Below are 26,885 nucleotides of genomic sequence, written 5' to 3'. Positions count from 1 at the left end.
ATTTCTGGGTTTTTTGCCCACCTAGCATGCATTCACCAAGTTTATGTTGTCCCCTACAATGAATAAGAAGTTACTTAACAGTGGGACTAAAGTCACTGCTTTTTATGTGCCTGTGACTGTGCTCTGCACCCAGTGAGCACTCACAGGGAGGGCCTCTAAGTGGGTGGTTTTCTATGCGGAATAACGTGTTTTAGGTCCAGCCTGAGAAAAGGATATGTGGGGCTGGAATGAACATCACAGTGGTATTATTTCCGAGTCCACTTCTTCCCACTATCTAAAACCATATAGATGCCATCAGTGTGAGGGCATCTAGCTAAGAGCAGCCTCACTCACCACCAAATAAAAAAACCCAACCTACTGTACACTCATTAAAAAGGGATTACTAAGAAAGCTATGTGATACCTTCAGGTATTTTACAAGTTCGCTCCCTAAGGCTTGGGCTCCGGATTCGGTTTTCTGACAGTACTGGAAAAAATTATGGAAGTGCTGATCCTGGGGAGATAAAAGAAGACAAGAAAATGAAAGCTTATCAGCATATCTGCTGTGGAAACAGAAGTATTTGCTTCTTGCAGCATGTATCTTTTATTTAGACTATAAAATATCATATAAAAATGAAAGCATCAAAGAGATAAAAATAAATTTAAAAAAAGATTTCAAAGATCCTCCAACAAAAGAGGAAAACTGTTAAGAAATGTTACTTGTACTATTCATTTATATCATTACATGAGAGCACCTTATATGCACTTTCTTTCTTCAAAAAAGGACTTATAGAGTGAAAATATATCTATGTAATATATCAATTAGGATTTTATTTTGCCAAAAAATCACACAAACTCATTCACAAAGCAATGACTGCTAATTCTAATGGAACAGCGCTTACCTGAGTATACACTGTGGAAACCAGGTGAGTTGAAACTTTTAGCAGTGGCTTGCTTCCATCTACCCATTTAATTTCTGGACCATAATGCTGAAAACATATGGAGGGAAGAAACATCCCAACAGATTAGTGACATTAGCTTCAAACATCATCTTCAGTGAAGGTACTGATGAGGTGCTGAAGGCCAGACAGCCTCAGTAACTTGATATTTAGGCCTGGCTCACAGCAGGAATGCAACCAGTACTAGTTTCTGCCTACTTCCTGATATTCTAAGCTACCTTTTCTGTGTACTTGCAGCTGTATGAATTACTGTCCATTTGAGAGGGAAAGACTCCCAATACTACCAATGACTTAACCAAACTTGAGTTCAGGGTTCCGAAAGTCATGGCATAAGGTACCAGATAAAGTAAATAGGATAGTAAGTATTCCTGGCACAGGCAAAGAGTCCATCATCTGTTTGTGTTTAGTTTTATTTCTGAAACCTCTATTTTTCTCATGTTCAGACTAGGAATAATAACTGAATGTTATATGATTTACCCTTATTTTGGAATATTTTAACTATTTGTTCATAACATGGGCCCAAATTTGGCACTATTTAAATGCAGAGAGATATTAAAAGCCATTCACAATGAAACAGAACAGATCTTAACTAAGCATGCTATAAAACTGAAGTCTATAACATTTAAGATGGCTAAAAGAATATAAAACCAACAAACCAATTGGAGAAATCTGAGAAAATTCAAGCTCTAATGAATCAGAAATGTATCAGAGTGGACTACCATGTGGGTGAGAGATATGCTTACTAGACTTACAATAAGTTGGAAGACAATTCCTAACCATTTGCATGACTCTAAGAACCTATCTTTATTTGAGCACGGCTAGTTTTCAGAGACAAACTTCCATCTCATACAGTACCTCCAAGTTTCCATTTCCCTGCTGAAGTACTGCTAGTTCAGGGCTTATAAAATGCCCAAACTGTAATTCCAGATTGTGATAACTGTTAACAGCACTGCCTTCCAGTGGCCTAAGTTTACTTGAAAATGAATAACTAAAACCAAAATGTGGGACTGGCAAAAACACTGCATGCTTTTGTGTGTTACTGTTGTTTTAGCTGATTTTTAATGCTTTCTGAAGGAACTGTGATCAACCAATCTTAAAGTACTGTACCCTGCCCATCCCAAGCTCCTGGTAGCCAAGGTAGCCGGATGGGAGATTGGCTGAGACAGGGATGTGCTGCTCGCTAGTCACCACCCTTCCATCTTTCAGGAGAGGAAGCCAGGAATATCCAACTGTTGAAATAAAGAACAAAAAAAATCACCGTAAGTGTAGGAAAATGTATGAAGACAGCCATGTTACTAAATTGCCTGATCTTTAAGAACTGTTAATACCAATCAGTAAGAAACTGAGAAGACCCTGAATATAGTCTCTGCAGAACAGCGTCTATAATGTACGATGGCCTCTTTGGGATGAGAATTCTAAAATTATCTCCTATAAAATGGACGTATGTGAGCCAGGCATGCTATCCTTACAAACGTCATCTAAAATCACCTTCACAAAAGGATGCAAATTCAGAATCAAGACAAAATTTAAGAACCTGATGTGTAAGTTGTGAACAATCAAAGGAATGATGAAATTCAAACCTTGTGTTTCAACAACATCCTTCTTCTTTGTGCTTCCTTTGCTTGAATTATCACAGCTGACGTGGAAGAATGTGAACAGCAAGTGGTGCTTTTCATGTAGCTGGGTGGGCAATTCTATTTTAATCTGCAAGGAAGACAAAATAACAATCTTTTTTATATTCCAAAACAACAACGTGTCACCCAGGTACAAACGTGTATTTGCTCTCCAAACTGATTTAACGTTTGCAGTTAAAGAGAGCTGAGGCTGTAAAGTTGTGCTAAGGAAGAAATGGATCCTTAATACACTGTACTGGTCTAAATGTTTGTGTCCCCCACAAATGCATATGTTGAAATCCTAGCTCCAAAGGTGATGGTATTAGTAGGTGGGCCCTTTGGGGTGATTAGGGCATGAGGATGGAGCCCTCATAAATGGCATTAGTGCTCCTGTAAGAGATCCTATACAGCTCCCAGGCCCTTCCTGCCATGGGAGGACACCACTGAGAAGTCTGTGACCTGGGAGGTGGCCCTCACCCAACCATACTGGCACCCTGATCCTAGACTTCCAGCCTCCAGAACCGCGAGCAATTAATATCTGCTGTTTACAAGCCACCCAGTTGGTGGTATTTTGTTACAGAAGCCTGAATGGACTAAAAACATTCACTGACCAAAAAACAGGAGAGTTGGTATTTCAACTCTAGAAAGAACTGGAAAACTCATGACAGAAACCACTTCGTTAACTTAACACAACCAAGGCATAATGAAAAACCAGGTTTAAACATTTAAAAGTAGGATTCACATAGTAGTTTTTGAACTGCATTGTAATTCTACATAAGGAAACCCAAAAATAAGAAAGGAAGATTCTCAGGTCCAACAAGTATTTAACTATACTTAAGTATGCATTTGAACGGAAATATTAATTGTGGTAGGGATACGGGAGGAATTTTGAGTTTTTCTTTTCTATATTATCTGCATTTTCCAAGTTCTTATTTTTTGTAATAAATGTTACTTTTATAATTAGAAAACTTATGTCAAATAAATATTTCAACATTTAGTTCTATTACTGTAATTTCAGTATGCAGCTTCTCTTGAATTCTGGTTTACTAGGCAAAGAAAGTGGAGTTTTCCTTAAAACTGGTTAAACTGGGTTTTCTCTTGAAAACCTCACTTACCTCATCATAAAATTCTGGGTTTTGGTGATGGTGTAGAACTGCAGCAAAGGCGCTTCTTGTGAATACTGGCCCACCAGGTCTGCCATAAATGCACTAAAACAAGAATTAGCAAAGGGAGACACCAGTCTTCAATTAATAGAGTAAGAAATTAAACACAGATGTGTTGTAAAGAAAGCAGCATTCCTACAGCATAAACTAAGCCACCTTTGATGGATTTCTCCTGCTTACAAGACTCCAGACCCACAAGCCCTCTTACTCCTAGATCCTACCCGCCCCTGGCTTATCTCCCAGCCCTCCCCTCCACTCCCTCCCCCACCCCTCCCCCACCCCTCCATGCCCTGGACAACGCCTGCTCACTTTCACCTCCATGCCTTTGCTGACACAAACCCTCAGTCTGAACGACCTTCCCTCCCATGTACAGCAAGCAAACTCTCATGCATCCTTCAAGAAATGATTCATTCCTTCCTGTGTCCCCTCGGCAATTTTTTATACTAATTATTCAGTTTTATCCAAAAAACCATTTCTGTACCTTCTGTGTGCCAGGAGCTTTTCCTCCATGACTTCCTTTCCCACTAAACTGTGAATTTCTTGAGGGCAAAAACTATATTATATTCTTTGCATCTTTATCTCCTTCCCTTTTTGGAAAGTCATTTCCACACAGTTACAGTAAAGAATTTGGGCTCTGGAGCCAGAATGCCTGGGTTTGAACACCGGTTCCACTAATGTATGGCCCTGAGCGATTCACTTAAATTCTGTGCATTAGTTCCCTCATCTAAAAAAAATTCAGATAGTAATAGTTCCTAACTCAAAAGACTGTTATGAGCCTAATTAAAGGAGCCTAATTACCTATAGGGCTCTACGAGCGGAGCCTGGAATATAACAAGCACTCAATAAACATCACCAATAATCTACTATTATTATTACATACTAGAATAAACATTTTCAAGTTAGGTGCATGATATGTTTACTGAATTGAACATGTTTAAGAAAACCCCCTCCCTAAAGAGTATAACAAAACAGACATTATCAATTAAGAGCAAGAACTCAATTATTCCAAATTCTGTAAGGTTCAGCATATGTGGTTATATTCTGTGATGTCACATATTTTGTGTTTGTGTCAATTAAAATGTGCTAAATCCCTTTAGTTGTACAATATCATGCAACTGCATTTTTAAAATGGAAAATTACGAGCACATAAAATACAAACCTTCAGAGGCTGAGAGTCTTCCTCATCTGAATCTTTGAATTCAATGCAAATAGCAATATTTCTGGCCTGCAGCGATAGTTAAATAATAATAAAAAAAAGAAAATAAAAAGCCAAAGTATGTAAATATCTATAAAAGAACACGAGAAGCCAAAACCTAAGAGAGCTGGGTATCAAAAATAAAACCTCAATCTTTGCACTCACCTTGGCAAAAGACTTTTGACTGTCATATTTCAAGGACTTAGGATAAACATAAAGGTGGTGGTTGTAGATGGTGTATGGCTGAGTGTGTTTTGGTATGCAGGGCACAAATTCCTCTACCTCAAATGTGATTGGCATTTTAGTACACGTTTCAAATTGCTTCGTAGGAATGTATGATGAATTGACATAATCTAAAAAAATTAAAAACAAACAAATTGAAGTAAAAACCAAACAAAAACTTGTCTGTTTATTACACAGAACTTACACTTACTAGGAAAGTCTGAGGAAACACTATCAATTGTAATGTCGAGATTGCCCAAAATCACGGGGAGTTTAGCCATCTTCTCAGGTCTACAAACGAAAGAAGAGAAAAATCAAACAGGTTAGGTTAGCTCTGAATTCTAGAGCAGCACTTCCTAGAGAAATATAATGCAAACCATAAAAGTAATTTTAAACCTTCTAATAGCTATATTTTAAAAAAGTAAAAGGAAACAGGTAAAAATTAGTTTTAAAAATATTTTATTTAACCCAACATTTAAAAAATATTATCTCAGTATGTAATGAGTATAAAAAGTGCGTTCTAATTCTTCGAAACCAGGTGTGTATTTTACACTTGCAGCTCATCTCAGTAGGACCTGCTGCATTTCAAGTGCTCGATAGTCACACGTGGCTAGTGGCTACTGTGCTGGACACCACAAGTCCAGATAAGAATATTAGCAAAATGTTATAGCAGAAGTTTTCCTGAACCATTCCATCCTCAGCATACATTCTTGGCTCATGTAGATTCATGAAAATTCAGAAGCCATCTTAGGCTCCAATGTCTAGTGAAATGCCAGATACAAAGAAGGTACTCAGTGAGATGCCTGGTTTTTGTATTTGGTCTGACTCCATCCAATACAGGAATATCCTCTGTGACGTTCCTGACCTGCCTCAGCCCTTCCTAGTGAAATGGAAATCTTCAACATAGCCGTTTCGATACCCAGACTGCTCTTCATCACAGCATGGTAAAATTCACTTCTCTGAAGCTTCCACTCATCAAGGAGCCTAGTTATGTTTCTCTGTGTAACACTTTTAACCATCTATAACAGCTATCACACCTTCCTGAAGTCCTGGATTCTCAGTCCTTTTGCATCTCCCTCCAATGCCATTTCTCTCACATAAGAATATCCCCTTTACATCATGGCTCCCAGAACTGCATAGATAAGGCCCAGTGTGGTCTGCCCAGGTGGGGTAGAGCAGCTGTCTGGTTTTGAGCAATATACCCTTCTACTGATGCAGCCAAAATTCTATTACTTTTAAACAGTCACGCCACCCTAGTGACGCACATTAAATTTACAAGCACCTAAACTCCCTAATTTTTTTTTCATATGCTTCACTATCGTGCTATATGTTTCCATCCTGTATTTATACAATTATGTTTTTAGAAGTCAGAACAGGATTTGATTTTTGTCTCGGTGAAATTTTATCTTTTTATGATCGAGTCATTCCAGTTGATCAAAACCCTCCTAAATCCAGATTCTAACATCTAATGTATTAGATATGCCTAACAGCTTTATGTCATGAAGACATTCATCAGCACTTTACATTCTCATAAAAGTCATTGATGAAGATAATGCACAGAATATTGCAAGAAGCAGCTCCTTCTCAAACCTCTAGAGGCCCATCGCCAGACTGATACTAGCCACTCATCACGCCTCCTGGCTTCTGGTCACTCCAGCACTGAACAACTGTTCACTCTCTCACATGCGCTATACTCCTCTGACCCGTCGGTCACCTTAGAATATACACTTTGCATTCCTCTGCTGGACCAGCGTGGCAACCCAAGTAAAAACAGAGAAGCAGAAACTTGGCTAGGATAACTTGTTCTACGTGACGTGACTTGTTCCTAGAACACAGAACACTGCCTCCTGGTTCTTCATCGGCCACCTGTTTAATAATGTCTTTGAGAACACTGGCAAGAAACAGCACAGCTCAGTGGCCAAGATTCAGCATTTGGTTTTGTTCCCAGTTTTGAAAAGTTCCTAACTCCTGATTTTATGATTCCTCAGACATTATTGTTGTCTTAAGCAATCTCACATGTAACTTAAAATATATCTTGTGGTATTGTGGATCTGAACCAGGAGGTCCCTAACAGTTTCAAATTCTTGCTTTCATATGACTGACTACAGCCTACATTGAGCATAGTCATCTTTGCCCATCACCAGCTCCAACTTACACAATCACTTTCTCTCAGGGTTCCTCTCATTTCCACTTGTCTTTTGTTTACATCTGAGTTTAAATGAACAATTCCTTGAACTCCTGAGAGAGGTAACTGTCAGGAAGGCAAGTCAACAGATATTCATCATTCTGCCTTCAGTTAAAAAGGTTGCTGGCCAAAAGATGTCCATGTACCGTCCAGCACTACCCCGATACTTTGTCCCTGTGCCACTGTGTGATCTGTTCACAAACACAATACCCTTTTTTTCTAGCAGGAAGACTGTGCCTTCGACAATCATTCCCTGGGAGCTGTCAATGGCTTCCCAAGCACTGTTAACTACCGCAATGATACTCCACCAGAGCCTCCCTCACCTTTACCCAAAGCTCTTGGGGCATCATCCCTCAGACCAGGGGGCTTCTATGCAGGTATAAATTTTCTTGACGTATACTGCCTTGCTCCACCTCGTCATTTGAGCAACTTAACTCTGCAACATACCATAAAACTCTGTGTTGACAAAATCTTAGAGACACCTACAGAGTTGCATCTGCTTCCTTGAGTCAGAAATATTATGTTTAATGTAAATGATACTTTTAAATGTACAATAAGTACACGAGAGTACTATATTTCACCCCTTCCTAGTTATTTCTACCTGTGGATAAATATACACCTTCTGCAAGATTTTTTTTGATTATCACTATGACATCATGCCCATGTAAGTTTGAGAGATTTGGATTTCTAAGCAACAAATTTTAATTAAATTATCTTCATTCACTGGAACTCTTTCTACGATGTGTTACTTACTTCTATGTCTAACTATACTTACTTCTTTTTCTGTTTCCTCCCTCTACTGAGAGCTTTTACTTCTAGTTGCTACTCTGTAGTGGCATTATTTCCATTCATTTCCAAGCAAGCACCGATCTGAGCTTAGTTCCATATCAGGTAGCACAGGGACTCTGTGGAAGCTGTTTCTACCAACTCAGTTTTTTAAAACATAATCTTAATCCTATTTCAAAACTTTATGATTTTTATTGAACTTGGCTTATTAGAGATCAAAACGTCACACACATCAAAAATTCTACAGCCTTTCATATGTGCATTTCCAAAGTGACGGGGTGGGGGGGGGTTGTGTGCGCAAGCATGTGTTGCACAAAGAGAATTCTCTCATATCTGAAATCAGTTTGGAGGTTTTTTTAATGCTAAAAATTAGTACCTACATTCTATGTAAAACTTGTAAAAGAATGCTTGAGCATGAAAACCCATCTTAAAACTTCACTGATTAGATAAATGTGTAATGGAGATGCATGTACGGAGCCTGGCATTTGGAAACGGCTTCTGTCTACATGTGAACTTAGGAGTGAGGCTCAAACTCCCTCTCTTGGGAAAAGGAAAGGTTTTCTTTTCCCACTGCCCATACATTCCTGCTGGTTCAACCACTCCCCCAGAGGAAAGGGCAATGATATCACAAACTAGCAGTCATCCCACGCCAAGAGGGTTGGTGTCCTTACCTTTGTGTTTCTGGAGCTTGGCCCTCCTTTCCCTACTTCCTATATTGATCCATTAAAGTGATCAATTGGTAATACAGACATGCTTGGGTGTGTTGTTGGTGTGAGTCTACTCTTCTAACTGCATTTTGTAAAAGGAAATATTCCCTAAAAGCTCTTCTGTCACGTAAATATATATATATATATGATTGAAAGAAATCTGAGATATTTTTGTTTAAACAAAACCACTGAACTTATGTCTATGATAAATTTCAATAAGCATCTATCAAGTGTTTACGCTGTGCTACAATGTGCACTACACTAGGCACCGTGGACAGAAGACAAACAGGATCTGATTCCCATCTTCAAGAAGCCAAAAATCCAGCAGATACTGTCAACTATTTAAGATATATGATGGCAACTACTTCCGTAGCATGTATACAAACGTCTACTGAAAACTGGAGGGTCTAGACGTATTGAGAAGGAACAGGGAATGAGACCAGTGCTCACGGTGAGAGGAATCACCCTGACAGGCATTCTCACTTATTCCCCCCACAGTTCTAGGAGGCAGGGCTATTATTATCCCCCCTTAAAAAGAAGAGGACGCGGGTTTCCCTGGTGGCGCAGTGGTTGACAGTCCGCCTGCCGATGCAGGGTACACGGGTTCCTGCCCTGGTCCAGGAAGATCCCACATGTCGCGGAGCGGCTAGGCCCGTGAGCCATGGCTGCTGAGCCTGCGCGTCCGGAGCCTGTGCTCCGCAATGGGAGAGGCCACAAGAGTGAGAGGCCCACGTACCGCAAAAAAAGAAGAGGACACTCAAGCACAGAGGCCAAGTGACCTGCCTGAGATCTCCCATCACGGAAGTGACTTACGGATTAGGCTGCGAACAATAATAATGTCAAACTTGGGTACACAGAATAGAGAGGTACAAATAAACACAAATATGTAAGCCTCATGCAGAAACCCTTATAGTATTATTACCTAAACTACTTAATATGGTAGCATTAAAAAAAGGTCTGCATTTTAAAGAAAATGTTCTATTTTTATACTTTGCCTTCAGATGCACTGCAGAAATAAGACAAGACACAGCCATCAGCAAATCAAACAAACATAAAAAACCATATCCCTCTTCTTGGATAGATACTTCCTGGAGCACATATGTTAGCAATACTATCTATCTGACAGAATTGTTTTCTTACTAAATCGTGGAATGTCCCCTCTCATAATTACTACAAGGGAGAGGGGCAAAGTGGCTGATGAGCTTTGCCAGCTGTTTTCTAGACACTAGGGCAGCTTCAGAACACTTTTCTCATCCATTGTCAAATGACATTTTGAGACAATCATGGGAGCAGAAACCATAGCTTTGGATCCAAGCTGGTGCCCAAGCCACTGATATGAGATTATTCTTTGTTAAAAAAAAAAAAAGAAAAGAAAACAAAGAGGAAAGAAAAAGAGCAACACTAAGGTTTTTTAAAAAATGAAAAAAGGGATCCTCCACTCCCCTAACTCAACTGTGAAAAAGAAACACGGGCACTTCTTTGGACGCTTACTGAAAAAGGACAGCAGCTTTCCTCATGCCACTGCATTTTTTGCTGCTGACAGCATTGGGTCTCTATTTTCGGGTTTCTGAGTCTCTCGCTGGCCATCTGGACCACACTCTTCCCAGCAAACCCTTCCTACTGAAGGCCTGTTGTGCAGGGAGAACCCACCCTGTGCTCGGGACCAGTGGAGGCTTTGCTCTTTGCTGCCTGGTCACAGGCTCTCTGCTCGGATCATGTTTTGATTGATGAATCTGTGAAGTTCCACCCTCCAGGTTCCACCCAGGAAGCCAGACCTTCAGCTGGGGCCACCTCCAAAGAGCAGCCACTGTGGCAGGAGTTTCAAGCTAACCAGCCTAGGCAGTGACTTCTGAGACAGGGCTCCCAACCCCCATCACACACAAAAAACTTCACTACCTGTTTTGTTGGAACATATGGGTAAATGTTAGTTAAAAAAAAAAGTTCATGTAAAATCATGGAAAGCTACAAAGGGGAAGGTGAAAAATCACCCATAAACCCATCCCTCAGAGATAACCATGACTACCATTTGGTGTATAACCCAAATGACTATTTTTATGTCCTTCTATCTTTCCATCTAGCTAGCTGTTCGCCTATCCATTTCTTCATTTATATACAAAAAAGAAATATATGAAATAGTTTCTTTACAAAAATGATGTCACATAGATATACTTTCTCCTCCTTACCAATACAGTGAGCTCACCTTCCTAAGTGAGTACACAGAGACCTACATCATGAGTGTTGAGAATAGCATGGTAGGCTAGTGAGAGAAAACTGTAATCTATTTAACTAAAGGTGACTAGAGTTTTTTTTAAAAATCAACTTTTTTTATTCTATAAGCAAGGCTGAAAACTTCCTGAAAATCAAATAAAAACTTAACAATACTCTATGACAACACAGTATGTATAACAATACACTACCCATTACCAATAAGTAAAGGTTTTTGAAAGATGTTAATTATGACTCTATTTAGAATTCTGTAAAAACACAAGAGAGAGATGAAAAAGGTGAAAATGAAGTTAAAGAAAGCTAAACAGCCATTCTGAATTCTAGGTAAACTTATATAGTTACTTTGAAATGCATTTTTTTCAAGTAAAAAAATCAGACTGAAAGGCACCTAAGGTATAGAATAGTTACTGGCTGGCTCTTGGCTCTTCTTCTGATTTCATTAATACCTTCAGCTCTGTCTCCTTCCCAGAATTTTCCCAGAGAAATTGTAAAACCCACGTCCCTAGCAACGAAAATCCGCGTCATGGGTTCAGCAGTGAACTTCTTACAGTGGAGCACCAGAACAGCCCAGTGGTTAAGGGCCCAGATCCTCAGTCCCCTGACTGCCACCAGCTGTACAGTGCTGGACACCTCACTCAGCCTCTCTCTGCCCTATTGCCATGGGTTGAATTGTGTTCCCTGAAAAGATGGTGAAGTCCTAGCCCCCAGAACCTATGAATGTGACCTTATTTAGAAACAGGATCTTCACAGATGTAATCAAGTTAAGATGAAGTCATTAGGCCCTAATCCAATATGATGTGTTCCTATAAGAAGAAGGAAATTTATAGACAGAGACACACAGGAAGACAGCCGTGTGAAGACGGGAGGCAGAGATTGAAGTTATGCTGCCAAAAGCCCAAGAATGCCTGGGGCTCCCAGATGATGAAAGACACAAGGACAGATCCTCCCCTAGAGATCTCAGAGGGTGCGTGGCCCTGCCAACACCAGGACTTCAGGCTTCTAGCCTCTGGAATTCTGTTCTTTTAAGCCACCCAATATGTGGTGCGTTGTGAGAGCAGCTCTAGGAAACAAATATCCTCACTAACATAGGTAAAGCACTTAGAACAATGCCTGTGAACTGTTAAGTACTAGATGAGTTACCGTCCTTGCCCCCATCACCCATTCAGTTAACGGTACCACGAATCACTCCATCGTGCAAGTCAGAAAACTGGGAGTTATTTACCTGAGACTACCACCCATTTCTCTCTCCTTCCACCCTAATACCCAATCAGGAAGCCAAGACCCAGTAACTGCACCTGTCTAACGTGACGTGAACTAGTCCTATTTCCTACTCTTCCTATGTCCACTTGCGATGGCTTTGCTGAGTCCTTGCCCACCTCTTGTCAAAGGTTCCTCAATTGTCTCTTTCCTCCCTGGGCTCATCTCTACCCAACAAACCCTTCACAGCACCACCAATAACATTCTTTATACAATTCAAATTAACCAGGTAACTCTTACGACTTTAAACCCCTTCTTCCTGCTCAAGGACTTGAGGAAAAGTTCCATGCTCATCCAACACGCCCTGGTGTATGAGCTGAGCAACTGAAAAGACTGCTCCTGCTTTCTCCCTTTCCACTGAACAACTTCTGTTTTTCAGGTGTGGAAATAAGTAAGGCCTTGAGACTCACTTCCGAAAGTCTGCAAGTAACTTGAGCATGTCTTCATTGGATAGCTTATTGCTGTCTTGCTTGTAGAGAGCAGAAAATCTGGCATTTTTGTCAAGGTTTCCAGATGCATCCTTAAACAACGTCCTGAAATAGCAAAACAACATGTCTAAGCTGTTTCCAAATGACCAAAATAAATCCATAACTTGACTCCGGTTTCTATGTGAAGACTAATTATTATTCCACTGGCTATAGCCCACAGAAATCTCATTATCTAAAGACATGGCATATATTTATGAGAATGAACACAACTAACTCAATTTACATAGAAAACATTTCCAGCAAATGGCTTGTGCTTAGGAAATAACATACACAGCCAAATGCTTAAGAAATAGAGACCACAAATAAAGAGGATCTGCAGGCCTCACTGGGCTGCCACCCACTCCCAGCTGGAGGCATGTGGCTGGAACCTGGAATCCCTGCTCTGCAACAAACACTCCTGTCCATCCTGCCAGTGCCAACACTGCTACCCTCCAGCTAGCGTCTCTCCTCTCTGTGTCTCTAGTAAAGGACTTTTCAGATATGGAGCTTACTTATTTTTCAGTTTTACATACTTAAATCCTCTTTGTCTCTGGACAAAAAAACAGAATAGGTCAGTCTGTCTGTCTGTCTGTCTGTCTGTCTACTATCTATCTCCATATATCTGTATCCATATAAAAGGAATAAAAGATGTTCTCCTTACCTTGCTGCCCAAGCAAATGGCATTCTGTACTGCCCTAGTCTTTGGCATGCCTGCTTGGCATTCTTCAGCACCTTCTGAGCAACCTTGAAGACATCAGAATAAAACCATGAGTTACTGTATCCCACAGACTAAACAACCTCTTATGGTAGTATCAGATGCATGGACAAGCACACCTTACTGCAGTGAATGTGGCTGGATTTATACTCAGTGTAGAGTATTCTGCTTCTCACATTCCCTAGCAGTGATTTTCAAAGACTATCAAATGAAAATTGTTTCCAAAATGTATGTCTTTTCTCTGGTCTTCACAGGCAACAAGCATGCCATTTCATAGGCCTTTCTATTTCTTCATGACTAAGGGCTATATATTATGAGTCCACTGAGTTATTAATAATTACCAATACTTGGTATTCATGCCAAAATATATCACATTACTAGAGTTTAAATGAGAATACTAATGAAAATACTAAGCTTTCCTGACTCCTAATGTGTACTGACTTATGCAGACTCCCCAGATTTGGGGGATATATATTCATTATTAAGACATTACAGGTATTGACTTAAGTTAGGCCAGTGTTTTCAATCACTATGTTCTTGTTTTCTAGGTATAAGTTACCATTACTTTCACTTCTAATGACTAATTTTGGTTTGTTGAGGGTGGCTGGATTAACTCTATAGTGCACAGGGAAGCAGATTTGCTTTTGGCCTATGTATGCATGGCAGGTCTATTCATCAACTATACCCCTATTGCTAAAGCAGATGACACCGAATTTCCCCAAATTTGCTTCTTCTGGAATACTGCATTGCTAGCACTACAAGGTGTGACTGATTCAGAGTCAGAGCGGGGGGCTGAAGGGTCTTTTACATTACTTAAGTATATCGGAGTCAAACCAGTTTTGGGAAATGTGACCTAGTGCCTGTGAACTAAAGTGTGCTCTGCAGAGCTGCAGCAGCAGCCCCACTGGGAGCCTGTCACGAATGCAGAGTCTTGGGCCCCACCCCAGACCTCCTGAGTCAGAACCTGCATTCTGACCAGACCGCCGGTGATCTGTGTGCGCCAGGTTTGAGAAGTGCTCATCTAGAAGACTCAGAAGGACAACAATAGAGCTCTCTGTCTCTGAGTAAAACTGAAACCAGCTGTGTGAGTCTAGAGCACTAAACCTCTCTGGGCTCTACTTTCCCACCCGAAAAATGAAGAGCTTGGGCTAGACTTGCTATTATCCGTTCCAGTTACTAAACATGATGATTCTACCGTAACCGTGGGGGGGAACTGCTGCCTTCATGAATGACTTGGAAAACACTTCTCGATTCAAACAGGTGTCGGGAGCTCATCCAGCCCCTCCCTTTCTTCTTCAAGTGGGGCATGTCCATGCAGGGACTCGGGGATCATAGAGTAAATGGTCTGCCTTCCTGGGGTGGCCATTTTTACTTACACATTTTCAGGTAGAAATGATTATTTTTAGGTTCTAACAGTAATGACTATGTTGTGGAGTAAAATGCAATATTTGCGTACAATTTAAAGCCAAAACAGGCCTCAAATAAGTTTCACTCTCACCTGTAGTGAACGAGGACTGAACTCTCAGACTTACTGAGGGTATAAATGGAACACAATATATATAAAAGTCAGAGTGAAAAACTCAATTTTGCCCTTTGGGTTTCCCCCCGCTTTTCTTTCTTTTTTAGAAAATCTATTCGTGGTGGACACCTACAGAGACTACTCCTAAAAATTTCCTCCAAAACAATAATTTCCTCCAAATGATGTTCTAGACCATCTTGGAAAACATGAAGAGACATTTTGATATACAGAAAAAATCATCCTTCAGCAAAATCTCTACCGAAGCTCCTCTTTTTATATGAGATGGTTGAGTCTTAATCTCTGCTTTAATTTACTGCATTGGAGGTGTGAACGCATGGCTGAGCCTTACGTTCCATAAGTAATGAAGCAGGAGCAAATTCAACAGATGCTCAACGGACCCTGGAAAGTGTGGCATCTAGCCTGGGGGGTATGTGATTTTCACACCAGCGTCAGCTGCCAAATTTCAAACCATGCGCGTGGCAGGCAGAAGTAGCAAAGCTGGTGCATACCAAACTTGGAAATGTGATGCATACGTGGCGGGGGAGTAGATCTTATCTTGGGCATTCATTGATTATCAATCAAACCATCAAACAACTAAAAGAGCTTCTCATCCAAGGTTTTACAGACTTGATTTTAAAAATAAAACTGTTTCTCTCCAGAGACCAAATTTTACTCTGCTTTTTATCAGCCAGAAAGGCATATGTTTGAAGCCATGTGCCTGGGTAAATGGGCTTCTCCTTGACTGGAGCTGTAATAATTGATAATGACATCCTCCTATATGCGTCAGTGATTTAGTACCCACAGCACTGTCTCGTATGTAGGTGGTGGGGGGGGGGTAGCAACATCATCTTTCAACTACAGATGGAACACCTGGGGCGCAGAGAGGTGACATGATGTATCCAGGCTAGTTAGGAGCTCAGCACCCAGGTCTCTGACTCCTGGAACCTGTTCTTTAAAAACCGTCCTGCATCTTGGTGGACACACCTGTGATGTACAGTGGCCAAAAAGAGGAAGACAGGAAGCTCTGAATCACTCAGAAAACCCCAGTTAGAGCCTCTGGGGTGTCCCCTCCTACTGCTGACCAGTCCATGTCAATGTATCAGGGTCTCAGATGACCACTAATACAAAATTCTTTTTAAATAACTAAAAGTACTGTAAAACTGGCACAGGACAGCACTCAACAGCTGACTGGAACCAGGTAGCTCAATGTGCTAGAAAATGACAGTCAAGTGCCAGTTGGCAACTCCAGCTGTGGGACACTGAGCAGGTAACTAAACCTTCATAAACCTCAGCTCTGGGGAGTGTGAAAGGTATTCTTGGCCTAGATGACTTCTAATATTCAATAACTCTACTGTATGTCCACACCTAGGCACTCCCCAGGTAATGAACAAACACCAAAGTAATGAAAACACACCAAACATACAACTTGTACGTTTCCTTTCCCTCTTCCACCTAATGTCACAACACCTCTGCCACCGTAGCCCCATCCCACCTGACAAAACACAAAATCTGCTGACACTATCGGCTAGATCATCCGAGTCAGGTCACCTCCTAGTCTCCAGTCTCACATTTAAGTGTAAATGGACCCAAATTTATAATTCCAGGACCTTGGAGACATGCCAACAAGTGGAATGAACTCTATTTAAATACAATATACGTACTTTTTAATGATAGAAAGTTTACTACTAAGCTGGAAATTCCTTTGCCAATTATTTCAGGATGTCAGGATAGTCTAGGCAAATGAAGTATTTTATTTACACATGGAACTACTTTTCACTGAAAATTGGACACACAGGTTAACTATAAGACAATCTATGAGACTAGTCTACATCTCTTAGAACATAAATATGGCTTAACTGTGATTTCTTTAAGCATTTCTATATGCATTTTTTTCTGATTGCTGTTAATCATCACAAAGCATGCAGGTCATCCGTACCTTAGAAGAGTCTGAACTTTTCATGTAGGGCTCAGCACCATGGGTGATGCTCCCCTGAAGCACTTTTTCAATTCTAGCCACAAGAAATATATCAGGATGAGGGCACGTGACTGAAAATATTCCCTAGGGAACAAAAGATTTTCTTCCATGAGCAGAATTTACAGCCACATTAAACTAATCCCATCAACATGAAAGATTCTCAAGCAGCCAAGAGCACTGACACAGTACAGCTATTCAGAAGCACCCAGGGCCAAACTGGTTAACTCATCAACAGTTCATCATCTGATCAAAAAGCCTATCTGGTGGAGGAGGCAACTAGCAGAAAGTTTAGAAAAAAGAAATCAAAAACTACTTCTTCTCTTTCAGCTTGCTTTTACTGTCTCATTATATATGCTGTCAATATAATTAACCGTCTCATTTACCCCAGTTGTGCATTACAAAGTTTCATTACGTATTTACAGAGCACGTGCAAAAGAAGCCTTATTGGCATGACCGCTGGGCTCACGCTGCCCCCACCTGCTTCGGATACTGCATGGCGGCTTCGTGAAGGATGTCCTGCAGGGCAGGCGAGCTCTGCCTACCGCCGTTCATCAGAGACGGGGATGTGGTGGCCAGCATCTGCCTCACTGAGAAATGGTTCAGGTCCACGTGGAAATCGGCAGAAATCTTTCGGTTGTATTTTATGTCAAACAGGGATAGAGTAACAAAGAAAGGCTCGACCTGAACAAAACAAAACAATCCAGACCATCACTATGGCTCAAACTGTCAGGAAAAAAGAACGCTGCTATCAGAGAATAAATGACTAGACCTACGTGTGATTGTTGCTATAAATTACTGCTAAAGAGCAATAGCCTCCACACCTGTCCTGTATCACAAACATCCTGTCCAGGCAGCGGAAACAAGCCTCGGCACCTGTACCACAAACATCCTATCCAGGCAGCCGAAACAAGCCTCGGCACCTGTACCACAAACATCCTGTCCAGGCAGCCGAAACAACCCTCGGCACCCTGATCTAACACCGCACCGCCCTGATACCAGGAACTAGGTCTGAATGTCCCAGCTGCATTGCAATAGGCACATCTGAAACCTCTGAATAGGTTTTTTAATCTTTATTTTTTAAAAGGAAAATTACATTTGTAGTGGGTCCTTCTTCATTTTCAGCAACACAGCATTGCAAATTGAAAGATAAATCATTGCACTTGACAAGAATTCTTTTTCCAAACTTTTCTTCAAATGGCTTCACTTCTGGCTCAGCTGATGAGAAGTCAAGCTTCTTTAAAAGAAAATGCAAATATATCAATGTATTATGCTCTCACTAAAAAAAAAAAAGAAAAATCCCATAATAAATGTATCCTAAGGAAATTGCTTAAAATATGGAAATGCTATATACCTTAATTTACTCACAACAGTGTTACTATTTTATACATTTATATAGTATATAATAATGGTCAAATAAATGATGCTGTATCTACTCAATGGATCATTATGCAGAGCTTAAAAATTATTGTTATGAACAACTCAAGTGTCCATCAACAGAAAAATCTATAAGCAAAATGTGGTGTATATATACAATGGAATATTACGCAGTCATAAAAAGTGGAGTTCTGACACAAGTTATAACAGGGACGGACCCTGAAAACATTATGCTAAGTGGAACAAGCCAGACATAAAAAGGCAAATATTGTATGCTTCCACATATATGAACTTCTTAAATAGGCAAATTGATAGAGACAGAAAGTAGAATAGAGGTTACTGGGGGTGAGGGGAAGGAGGCATGGTGGGCTGTTGTTTCATGGGTACAGAGTTTCTGTTTGAGAGGATGAAAAAGTTCTGGATATGGATAGTGGTGACAGTTTTACAGTAATGTGAATCTACCTAATGCCAGTGAATAGTACACTTAAAAATGGTTAAAATGGTAAATTTTATATTATGCATATTTCACCACAATAAACAAAAGATCATCAAAAAGCAAATATATATATATATGTGTATATATACGGTTATGAAGTCTGTGAAGAGACATAGAAAAATACTTATGTTTAAAGATAAATGGTTAAAAGAAGTTCTATAAAAAGACCACAAATGAAGAAGAGGAAAATATGGGAGGAAACACAGCAGAACAGTTGGCCCCTCAAAGCAGCCCTATCTGTAGGCAACCCTGGAGGCCCTCCCAAGCCGTGTTTTGGATTTTTTGGGGACACAGATGTGGACCTCATGTACTGCAAGGCTTGTATTTGCAACTGAGCCTGGGCTAGTCAGAAAATATCACAGTCTACTGGTCATCTGTAGCGATGCTTGCTATTTTCTGATGGTGATTTTGGGGGGTAAATTATATATGTTCTTCATGGACTTGAGAGTGTCTTTGGATAAATCAATTTTCAACAATCTATTAAATATCAAATATTCACAATGGTTGTGCTATGGTAATGAGATTACAGGTTGTTTTTATTTTTTCCTCTTTCTCCTGAATTTTCTATATTGTTATACTGCTTGTTATCCAAAGTATATAAATAAGCAAACAAACAAACAAATAATCTAACAAAGGTTTTCTTTCCTTCAACTAGTTTAAATATTAAAATAGTTCTTACCTGAGCATCTGGGTCCAAGTAAAAAAGTTTAACTCTGCTTTCACTTTTCAGCTTGATTTCTGCTTCTCTGGTACTCTGATAACAAGATAAAGAGAAAACAAAAATTACATTGAAAAAACCCTTTTCTTACAGAGATGTCTAAATATGTTTGAAAGCTACCCCATCCTGAAGAGCCAGACTGCCAGACAGCTCTGCCCTCATCTTGGAGGGTCACCTGCATGTCAATGAACAAGGATAGGCTATCCAGTATGTAGCATACAATGTAAGTGCTATGGGGTAAAAAGAGAAGACTTGATCCCTGCCCGTATGAAGCTGATAATCAACTGCAGCCAAAACCAATGCAAAGAAAGCAAAAGAGAATAACTAAGCATTAATAGCAAGAAAAGCTTCATAAAGTCATGGAATAGGGGACAAGCCTTGAATGAAGGGGTAGAATTCAGATAGCAAAAAGGAGGAAAGCATGAGCATTTCAGACCAAATGAAAAGGATGCACAGAAAGGATAGATACTGAGAGAGGAAATGAGCCCAAAGGGTAGAAAGGACTTAGGGTCCAGCCTGAGACTGAGGGTACAAGCAAAGGAAGAGGAAGGCATATGTTTTGGATGGTGGAATAAAGAAAACTGTGGCATATCTTGAAGGACAGCCATAGGTGTCGGGAGCAAGCAAGGGGAGAATTGCTGATTCACTCAATAAATATTTATGAGCACATATTTTATGTCAAGCTAGGGACACAAACATGAATGAAATGCAGTTCCTATCCCCAAGGAACACCATCTGGGAAGACAGAAAATAAACAGCAATATGAATGGCAAAAGAAATCGTACGTACAGTGAGCTAACCTGCACTAGGGGTGGCCGCCAGGAAAGAGCTCCCAGAGGAAGGCCCATCTTGAATGACAAGGACATTTGGCCAGAAAAGGAGAGAAGGGCATTCTAAGAGGAGGTACTACAGGTATAAAGGTACGAGTCACACCTGAGCAATGATCAAGTCATTCATTACAACTGAATGGTAGTACATGATGAAAAAAGTAGAGAAATGAGTCAGATTTGTATGGTAAGGTCTGGAGATTTCACTCAGAATCCAAAAAATCCTGCGATATTTTAATCAAGGGAATAAAATTACCAGTTCTGCATTTTAGATCCACCCCTCGGGTAGGGCTGAAGGTCCCTAGGAGGTCCACATGGTCTCTCCTGAGTTATCACAACAGGCTCCCAGTCTCACAGCAAGGCCCATAACAAATCCCACCTTCCTAGCTTGGCTGGCCTGCTGACTGGACAATCCACTAATTTGGGAGGAAGAGCAGGTTTGTGGAGAAGATGGTAGAGTCTGGAGGTGCCTGCAGGATTTCTAACCGGAAACATCCAGTAGACACAGGGTATTGAGCACAGGGTGGGGAGGAAGGGACGTGAGCACAGGGTGGGGAGGAAGGCTGGAGTTACAGACCAGGAGAACATCAGCATAGAGGTGAGGATGCAAGTTTTGGGGGTGGGTGAGAGTCCCTGGGGGAAAGTGTGAAGCGAGTCTGTGGACAGAAATCCAGGGGCCCCAACACTGAAGGGATGGACAGAAGAAGAGAAGTCATTCAGGGAAAGAGACATGGTGGCAGAGACGGGGGCTGGAGAAGTGGGACATGGGAACAGGGAGAAGAGGGAGCTTCTTAGACATTCACAAGATAGAAGTCATCTCCAGCCACGTTATGCCACACCTGATGCCTCTAAATCTATATCCTGTTCTTCCTGGCAGTCATAGTTCTTAATAGAATGTCCTCTCTCATCTGCTCCTTTGCCCAAAGACCATGAGTCACATCTCAGCACATAATGGGTGGTGACAGCCACAGGGGAGAGGGCTCTTGTCCTCTCTGCTGGTGGCTTAAAGAGGTCTACTATTACATTTCTAATCACGGCCAATGAGAAATAAAGCATCTTAATTTTCTCAGCCATGTAGTTGTTGTAACAGGTTCTTAGCAATGACCCAAACTCTACCCTGACCATATGTGACAAACTATCTACATCTAGCAGAATGAAATGACCACCAGAATGCCAGCTAAGAAACTGGGTTCTAGTTCTTGTTCAGTTGTTAACTGGCTGCATGAACTTGAGCAAGCCACTTAGCCTCCTTGAACTCTATTTTCATTTCTGAGTGGAAGTGTTCAACAAGATGATGGCTCGAGTCTTATTCTACAACAAAGTTTATCTTGATGCTCTCCCTGCAGCTTTAAGGCTTCTGGAGGCTCAGGGGCATTCCTACAAATCATCGGCTCATGCTTACAGAGGACAGGGTATGCCTGTGGCTGGGGACGGGGGTGTGTAGGACAATGTTTTAAATCCATCTTGCCCATCCCCTTATCCTAATTTTTCAAACCAAAAGAGCCAGAACACGTGCATGTAGAATACACTTAACTGAACCCAAAGAATTTGCTTTACTTTGTATACAACCCATGGCGTTTCCTAACAAAAACATCAGTACTAGGTGCTGCGAGCCACCACCAACAGTAATACATTCTCCTGAATTTTTGCTTGAGTCCTTCAACAAGAGCAAACGCTATGATCTCAGACACTGGAGCACAGCAATGGGTTCTTAACGTAGATGCATTTCCTCATGTCTTTCTGAAAGATGCTTGTTGACTCAAGTGGAGTAGGAGATGAGAAATAAATAAAGCAAGAAAGACTGCTAAGAGCTCTATATAATTAGAAGACAAACACAGATGCAGACACATTAACAGAAAAAAAAAAAAATCAACAACTAGCCAAAATAGACTCAAAGTATCCTGATGTTGCCACTAATATCCAAGGGATATATTCTTCACTAGAAAAACCGTTTAATGGGGAAGAAGGGACAACGTTAGATGTAAAAATAACGTGAAAGCTTATAATCCACCTTGCACACACTGACAGCTCTTCTATGAGATAGATGAAAAGCAGGCTCAGCTTCTTAAAGCTCCTCCCATCCTTCCCAAGGCCCAGAGTGCTTTAAACAGATGGGACACCTGATAAACAGTGTTTGAAAGAATTACCAAGTAAAACCTAGGCAGTAAGAAAATGTGGCTCGGGAAGGGCAGGGCTTTCCCCCAGAGCCAGGGAATAATAAATATTTGAAAGCATCATAATGATAAAAGCAAATATTTGTTGATAATAGCCAACATCTCTATGCTAGATATTATCCTAAGTGCACATTTAAATTTGGTACAAACTTAGGAGGCAAGTCTTATTATTATCCTTGTTTAAGAGAAAAACACTGGGGCTCGAGGGGTAAATACTTTGCCCCAAATTCACAACCCTAAGCAGAAACCTGGCTTCTAACTGAGGCTGTCTGGCTTCAGAGCCCAGATTCTTTAACTATTAGACCAGAACAAAATAGGTAAAGAATATGAACAGGCAAGTCAGAGAGCAGGAAAACCAAATGGCAAATAAATATACAAAAATATGAAAAATACCACTACTAAAACAGTGGGATACAAATTAAAGCAGTGAAACATCATTTTTCACTCCTCTGGTGAGTATGCAGAGAAATGGGAATATGAATTGTTACAACCTTTTGGGAAAGTAACCTGGCAATATTTAAAGCACTAAAAGCACAATAAACTGTGACCCAGAAATCCCACCTTGGGGAATTCCTCATACAGAAATAAGAGCATGAGTATTTCAGCTTATAAATACATCATGATGTTTAATGTGCACTGTTTGTATAGGCTAAAAACTGAAAATTATCTAGATGCTCATGAATAGGGAGATGGCCGAATAAAGTGTTCAGTATCCATATTTGGAATATTATGCAGCTATGAAAATGAGTGAACTAGATCCTCTATGGCCCCAGGGAGACATCTATGAAAAATTTTTAAGTCATAGAACAAGTTTCAGAGTAATATATATATCATGAGCATATTTTTAAAAATAACTAAAAACACTGCATATGTGTAAATGTTTCCATGAGCAATTGGTTCGGTAAAGAAACAATTATAACAGGTTAATAACATCAGTGCTCTCAGGAATCTGGGGATGGAGGTTGAAGGGAAAAGATGAACTTTTCTTTATACAACTTTGAATATTTTTACTTATTATAGCAAGTACATTTATTTTCACTTAAATTTTAGTAAAGACAATAAAATAAATTCCTGTAATAAGTACTTTCACAGTCTAAGAGCCCACAAAACATAGCTGTAAAAAAATATCCCACAGGGCTTCCCTGGTGGCACAGTGGTTGAGAGTCCACCTGCCGATGCAGGGGACGCAGGATCGTGCCCCGGTCCGGGAAGATCCCACATGCCGTGGAGCGGCTAGGCCCATGAGCCATGGCCGTTGAGCCTGCGCGTCCGGAGCCTGTGCTCCGCAACGCGAGAGGCCACAACAGTGAGAGGCCCGCGTACCGCAAAAAAAAAAAAAAAAAAAAAAAAAAAATCCCACAGACTATGCCATCCAGCACTTCTCAAAGTGACAGAGACCAGCTCTGCTCTTAAAATAACCTGTGGTCAGTCCATACCGTAGATGCAGGAAGAACCCAGCTGGTTCTTCCCCAAACCCTGTTGCTGGTCCTACCCACTGCCCATCTAATAATTCAGTATAGAGGAAAATAGAGAGAGAAAAGTGACAATGACAGAGCCATTCTCTATAAAAACGGACACTTCTCAGATACTACAGAAGAGAATGATTTGTCTAAAACAAAGGCTATTCCCCCCACTCCTGTATTCTCTAAGTTTAATCACTAATGATACACCCTGACAATGTTTTCTTCCTTGTCTTAAGAGGCAGTTATGAACCAAACATTCAAGAGTTTCCAGAAGAACTACCATAAAGTTTAGGCATACCCTGTGTCTTCAGTTTATCTCTGAGCAGGGAAAACAATCGAAGGCCAGAGCATCATATTTTGAGGACGGCTCGTCAGGAAAATACTGTGTTGACTGTTGGCTCATTTAAACAGAATGGGTTGCAAACAGGAAGACTTAGCAAAATCCTTTGAAGCCAGAATACATACTTTTAACTTAAAGAGCTGTCATGATTTGTTTCCACTACTTCCATGATATCTAACTCCCAGGGACCATCATCTCATCCTCTGTGTCACAAAGCTATAATAAAGCATTCTAGATAAGGAAGCCCAAGAAATGGAGCACCAGCTGACCTCACAAACACAACCCTAGCCGGTTCCTTTGTATCATAACACAATGACATAATTTTCTGGATTAGGATACAGAGAAGGAAGCATTTATTACAGATGTGGTTTAAAATCTCAGAGAAGGTGTCTGTGAAACTGTTTGGGTTCTGACAAGTACTGCTGAACTTGGCCTCCTGATGCTCACTCAACCTCAATGAGACCATAAAGTCTGAGACACCAGACTCTAGCCTGTGTTCAACTGTGGAAGATTTACCAAGAAAGGTAAATTCATTCACTATAAAGAAGTTACAAGGTAACAGAATGGGAGCAATTTTGGTTCAACAGGAACCACATGGGGAGGCCAAACTAAGAGTGAGCAGCTGTTTTTTGAGTACACAAAGAGCTCAAAAATAGAAAAGCTATGGAGGAAAATATAAGGTGGGAGCATGAGGGTTTTCTTCATACTACCTTTACACAGGAGGTGATATATATACATACATACATATATATATATTCATTTCAATGTTACCTAAGGTAAATGTAACCAGAAAAAAATATTTATCAAATAAATAGTAGTCGGGTTTACCACATGATCATATTACCCCTTGACATTGTAGGGAAGAAATCAATTAACTAACTTTGACTACAGTTTGTGTTTATTTCATAAAAATGTTTATAAGACTGTGTACTCTGATACTATAAATGCTGTTACGTTTAGAACAAACATATGTTTGGCTCCATTTTAGACAATAGGAGGAAAAGAACAGGTTTTAGGGTATACACAGTGTGTCCCCATAAGAAAACAATAGAGATGTTCAGTACTAAATGTACAAGCAACAAAAGGGCCAAGAACATACAAAATATTCTGAAAACCTAATTCCATATCACTCCTACTGTATGTCAAGGGCCCCTCCATCACATTCCACAATGAGACACCAGCTATTTTTGTACTAAAACAACTTCCTGTCGCTCATATCCTGTTTGGTTATGTTTCCGTCACAGTGGAAAACAAAAGCCGGGGCAACAGGATGAATGAAGCAGAAAGAGGAGTTGACCTGAGTGGAGCCTGCCATTAAATTACACCTTTGCCTGCCCCCACTGTTCTAGTCCTTTCTCTGCAATCTGATGTAACTGTGGCCTGATCTCCCCATGGACCTTTCCCTGGTACTGCCCTCTTAACCTCCTCACCCCGACTAAACTCTCCCTCCTTGCCTAGCTGTGCAACTCGAGCCTCCCTCCCCCTCCCACACGCCCTCCCACCCCTATTCAATCTCACACTCTGGAATCCATTCCTTCTAAAATCAGGATGACCAGGTATCAATCAACCTCCTTCCTTTTTTAACAGGTACAAATGATCCCACCCCAGATACACTGGAGGGGGTTATAAATAGTCAAAACCACTCACACTCGGGGCCCTGGATGATGAAGGGGCTGAGAGCCAGGCACACTGGTGCCTGAGCCCCTCACACTGCACTTCTGCCACCAAGCAGGCGGACAAGAGGCATCACCAACAGACACCTGCCCCACAAGTGGGATGGCAGCATGCTGGTGAATAACAGCACACCTTAATTTTCTTTTTTTTTCTCTTTGAAAAATTACCTTCTGCACTTTTTCTACCTTCTTAAATTAAAATAGTTTAAAAACACTTGAGAGCTGGGGCGGGGGGCGGGAAACAACAGTTAAGTCCCTTATAATGCTGCACTTTTTAGGTTCTGACCATGATCCACAGTTAAGAAATACATTTACATCACAACCCAACACACACATACACAAACACACTCACTCTCTTTCTACATATATATATCAACATATGATATATGCATGATATACACATATATCTTAAATAATATCTATCATTATTAAAGGCAGTGCACTTTACTATCCTCTATTCAATTCTATCCATTTTTTTATTCTGGGTCACATAATGTTGAGCTAAAGAAGCCTGACACAAAGAGTCATATGTATGATTCCACTTTTCGGAAGGTCTAGAATAGTCAAAACTAATCTACAGTCATAGAGGTCAAAACAACGAGAACGTCAGCTGGGATGGAGGATACAAGACAGTCTGCCGAGGTGCTGGAAATGTTCTATATGTTGGGGGTTATGTGGGTGCACAAACGTGAAATCCATCAAGCTATACAATTAGGGCCTGAGCATTTTACTCTATGTAAGTTCTACTTCAATAAAAAAAGAAGACAAAATTTAAAAGTAAATGAGAAATGGAGATTGAAACCAATTAATTTAATTTAATTAGACCAATTTAATTACTTTTTACCAATAGCTT

At 40.6% G+C, this 26,885-nt stretch overlaps 1 protein-coding gene across 14 annotated transcripts in view; it reads right to left on the bottom strand.

The window, feature by feature from the left end:
* The window catches only part of DOCK9 (dedicator of cytokinesis 9), a 215,175-nt gene that overhangs the window by 90,249 nt on the left and 98,041 nt on the right, over window positions 1-26,885 (bottom strand). For 13 of the 14 annotated variants that reach the window (XR_014298048.1, XM_082675480.1, XM_082675487.1 and 10 more), the window contains exons 10-23: window positions 19,517-19,591; window positions 18,061-18,201; window positions 17,445-17,648; window positions 16,929-17,051; window positions 13,420-13,502; window positions 12,702-12,824; window positions 5,342-5,421; window positions 5,074-5,261; window positions 4,873-4,938; window positions 3,666-3,758; window positions 2,518-2,641; window positions 2,045-2,166; window positions 881-967; window positions 403-492 (exon numbers count right to left, since the gene is read on the bottom strand). Coding sequence is in view for 13 of the 14 variants with exons in the window: in XM_082675480.1 (XP_082531606.1) it covers window positions 403-492; window positions 881-967; window positions 2,045-2,166; window positions 2,518-2,641; window positions 3,666-3,758; window positions 4,873-4,938; window positions 5,074-5,261; window positions 5,342-5,421; window positions 12,702-12,824; window positions 13,420-13,502; window positions 16,929-17,051; window positions 17,445-17,648; window positions 18,061-18,201; window positions 19,517-19,591 (1,599 nt within the window). In the remaining variant the exon portion in view is untranslated. The remainder of the gene's footprint in view (window positions 1-402; window positions 493-880; window positions 968-2,044; window positions 2,167-2,517; window positions 2,642-3,665; window positions 3,759-4,872; window positions 4,939-5,073; window positions 5,262-5,341; window positions 5,422-12,701; window positions 12,825-13,419; window positions 13,503-16,928; window positions 17,052-17,444; window positions 17,649-18,060; window positions 18,202-19,516; window positions 19,592-26,885) is intronic. The other variant, XM_082675476.1, reaches the window with a different exon arrangement.

Source organism: Grampus griseus (genome assembly GCF_964374135.1).
Source record: "Grampus griseus genome assembly, chromosome: 18".
NCBI classification, from domain to species: domain Eukaryota; kingdom Metazoa; phylum Chordata; class Mammalia; order Artiodactyla; family Delphinidae; genus Grampus; species Grampus griseus.
Note: the sequence above shows the minus strand (reverse complement) of the source record. Positions and strands in the feature narration are given on the sequence as shown.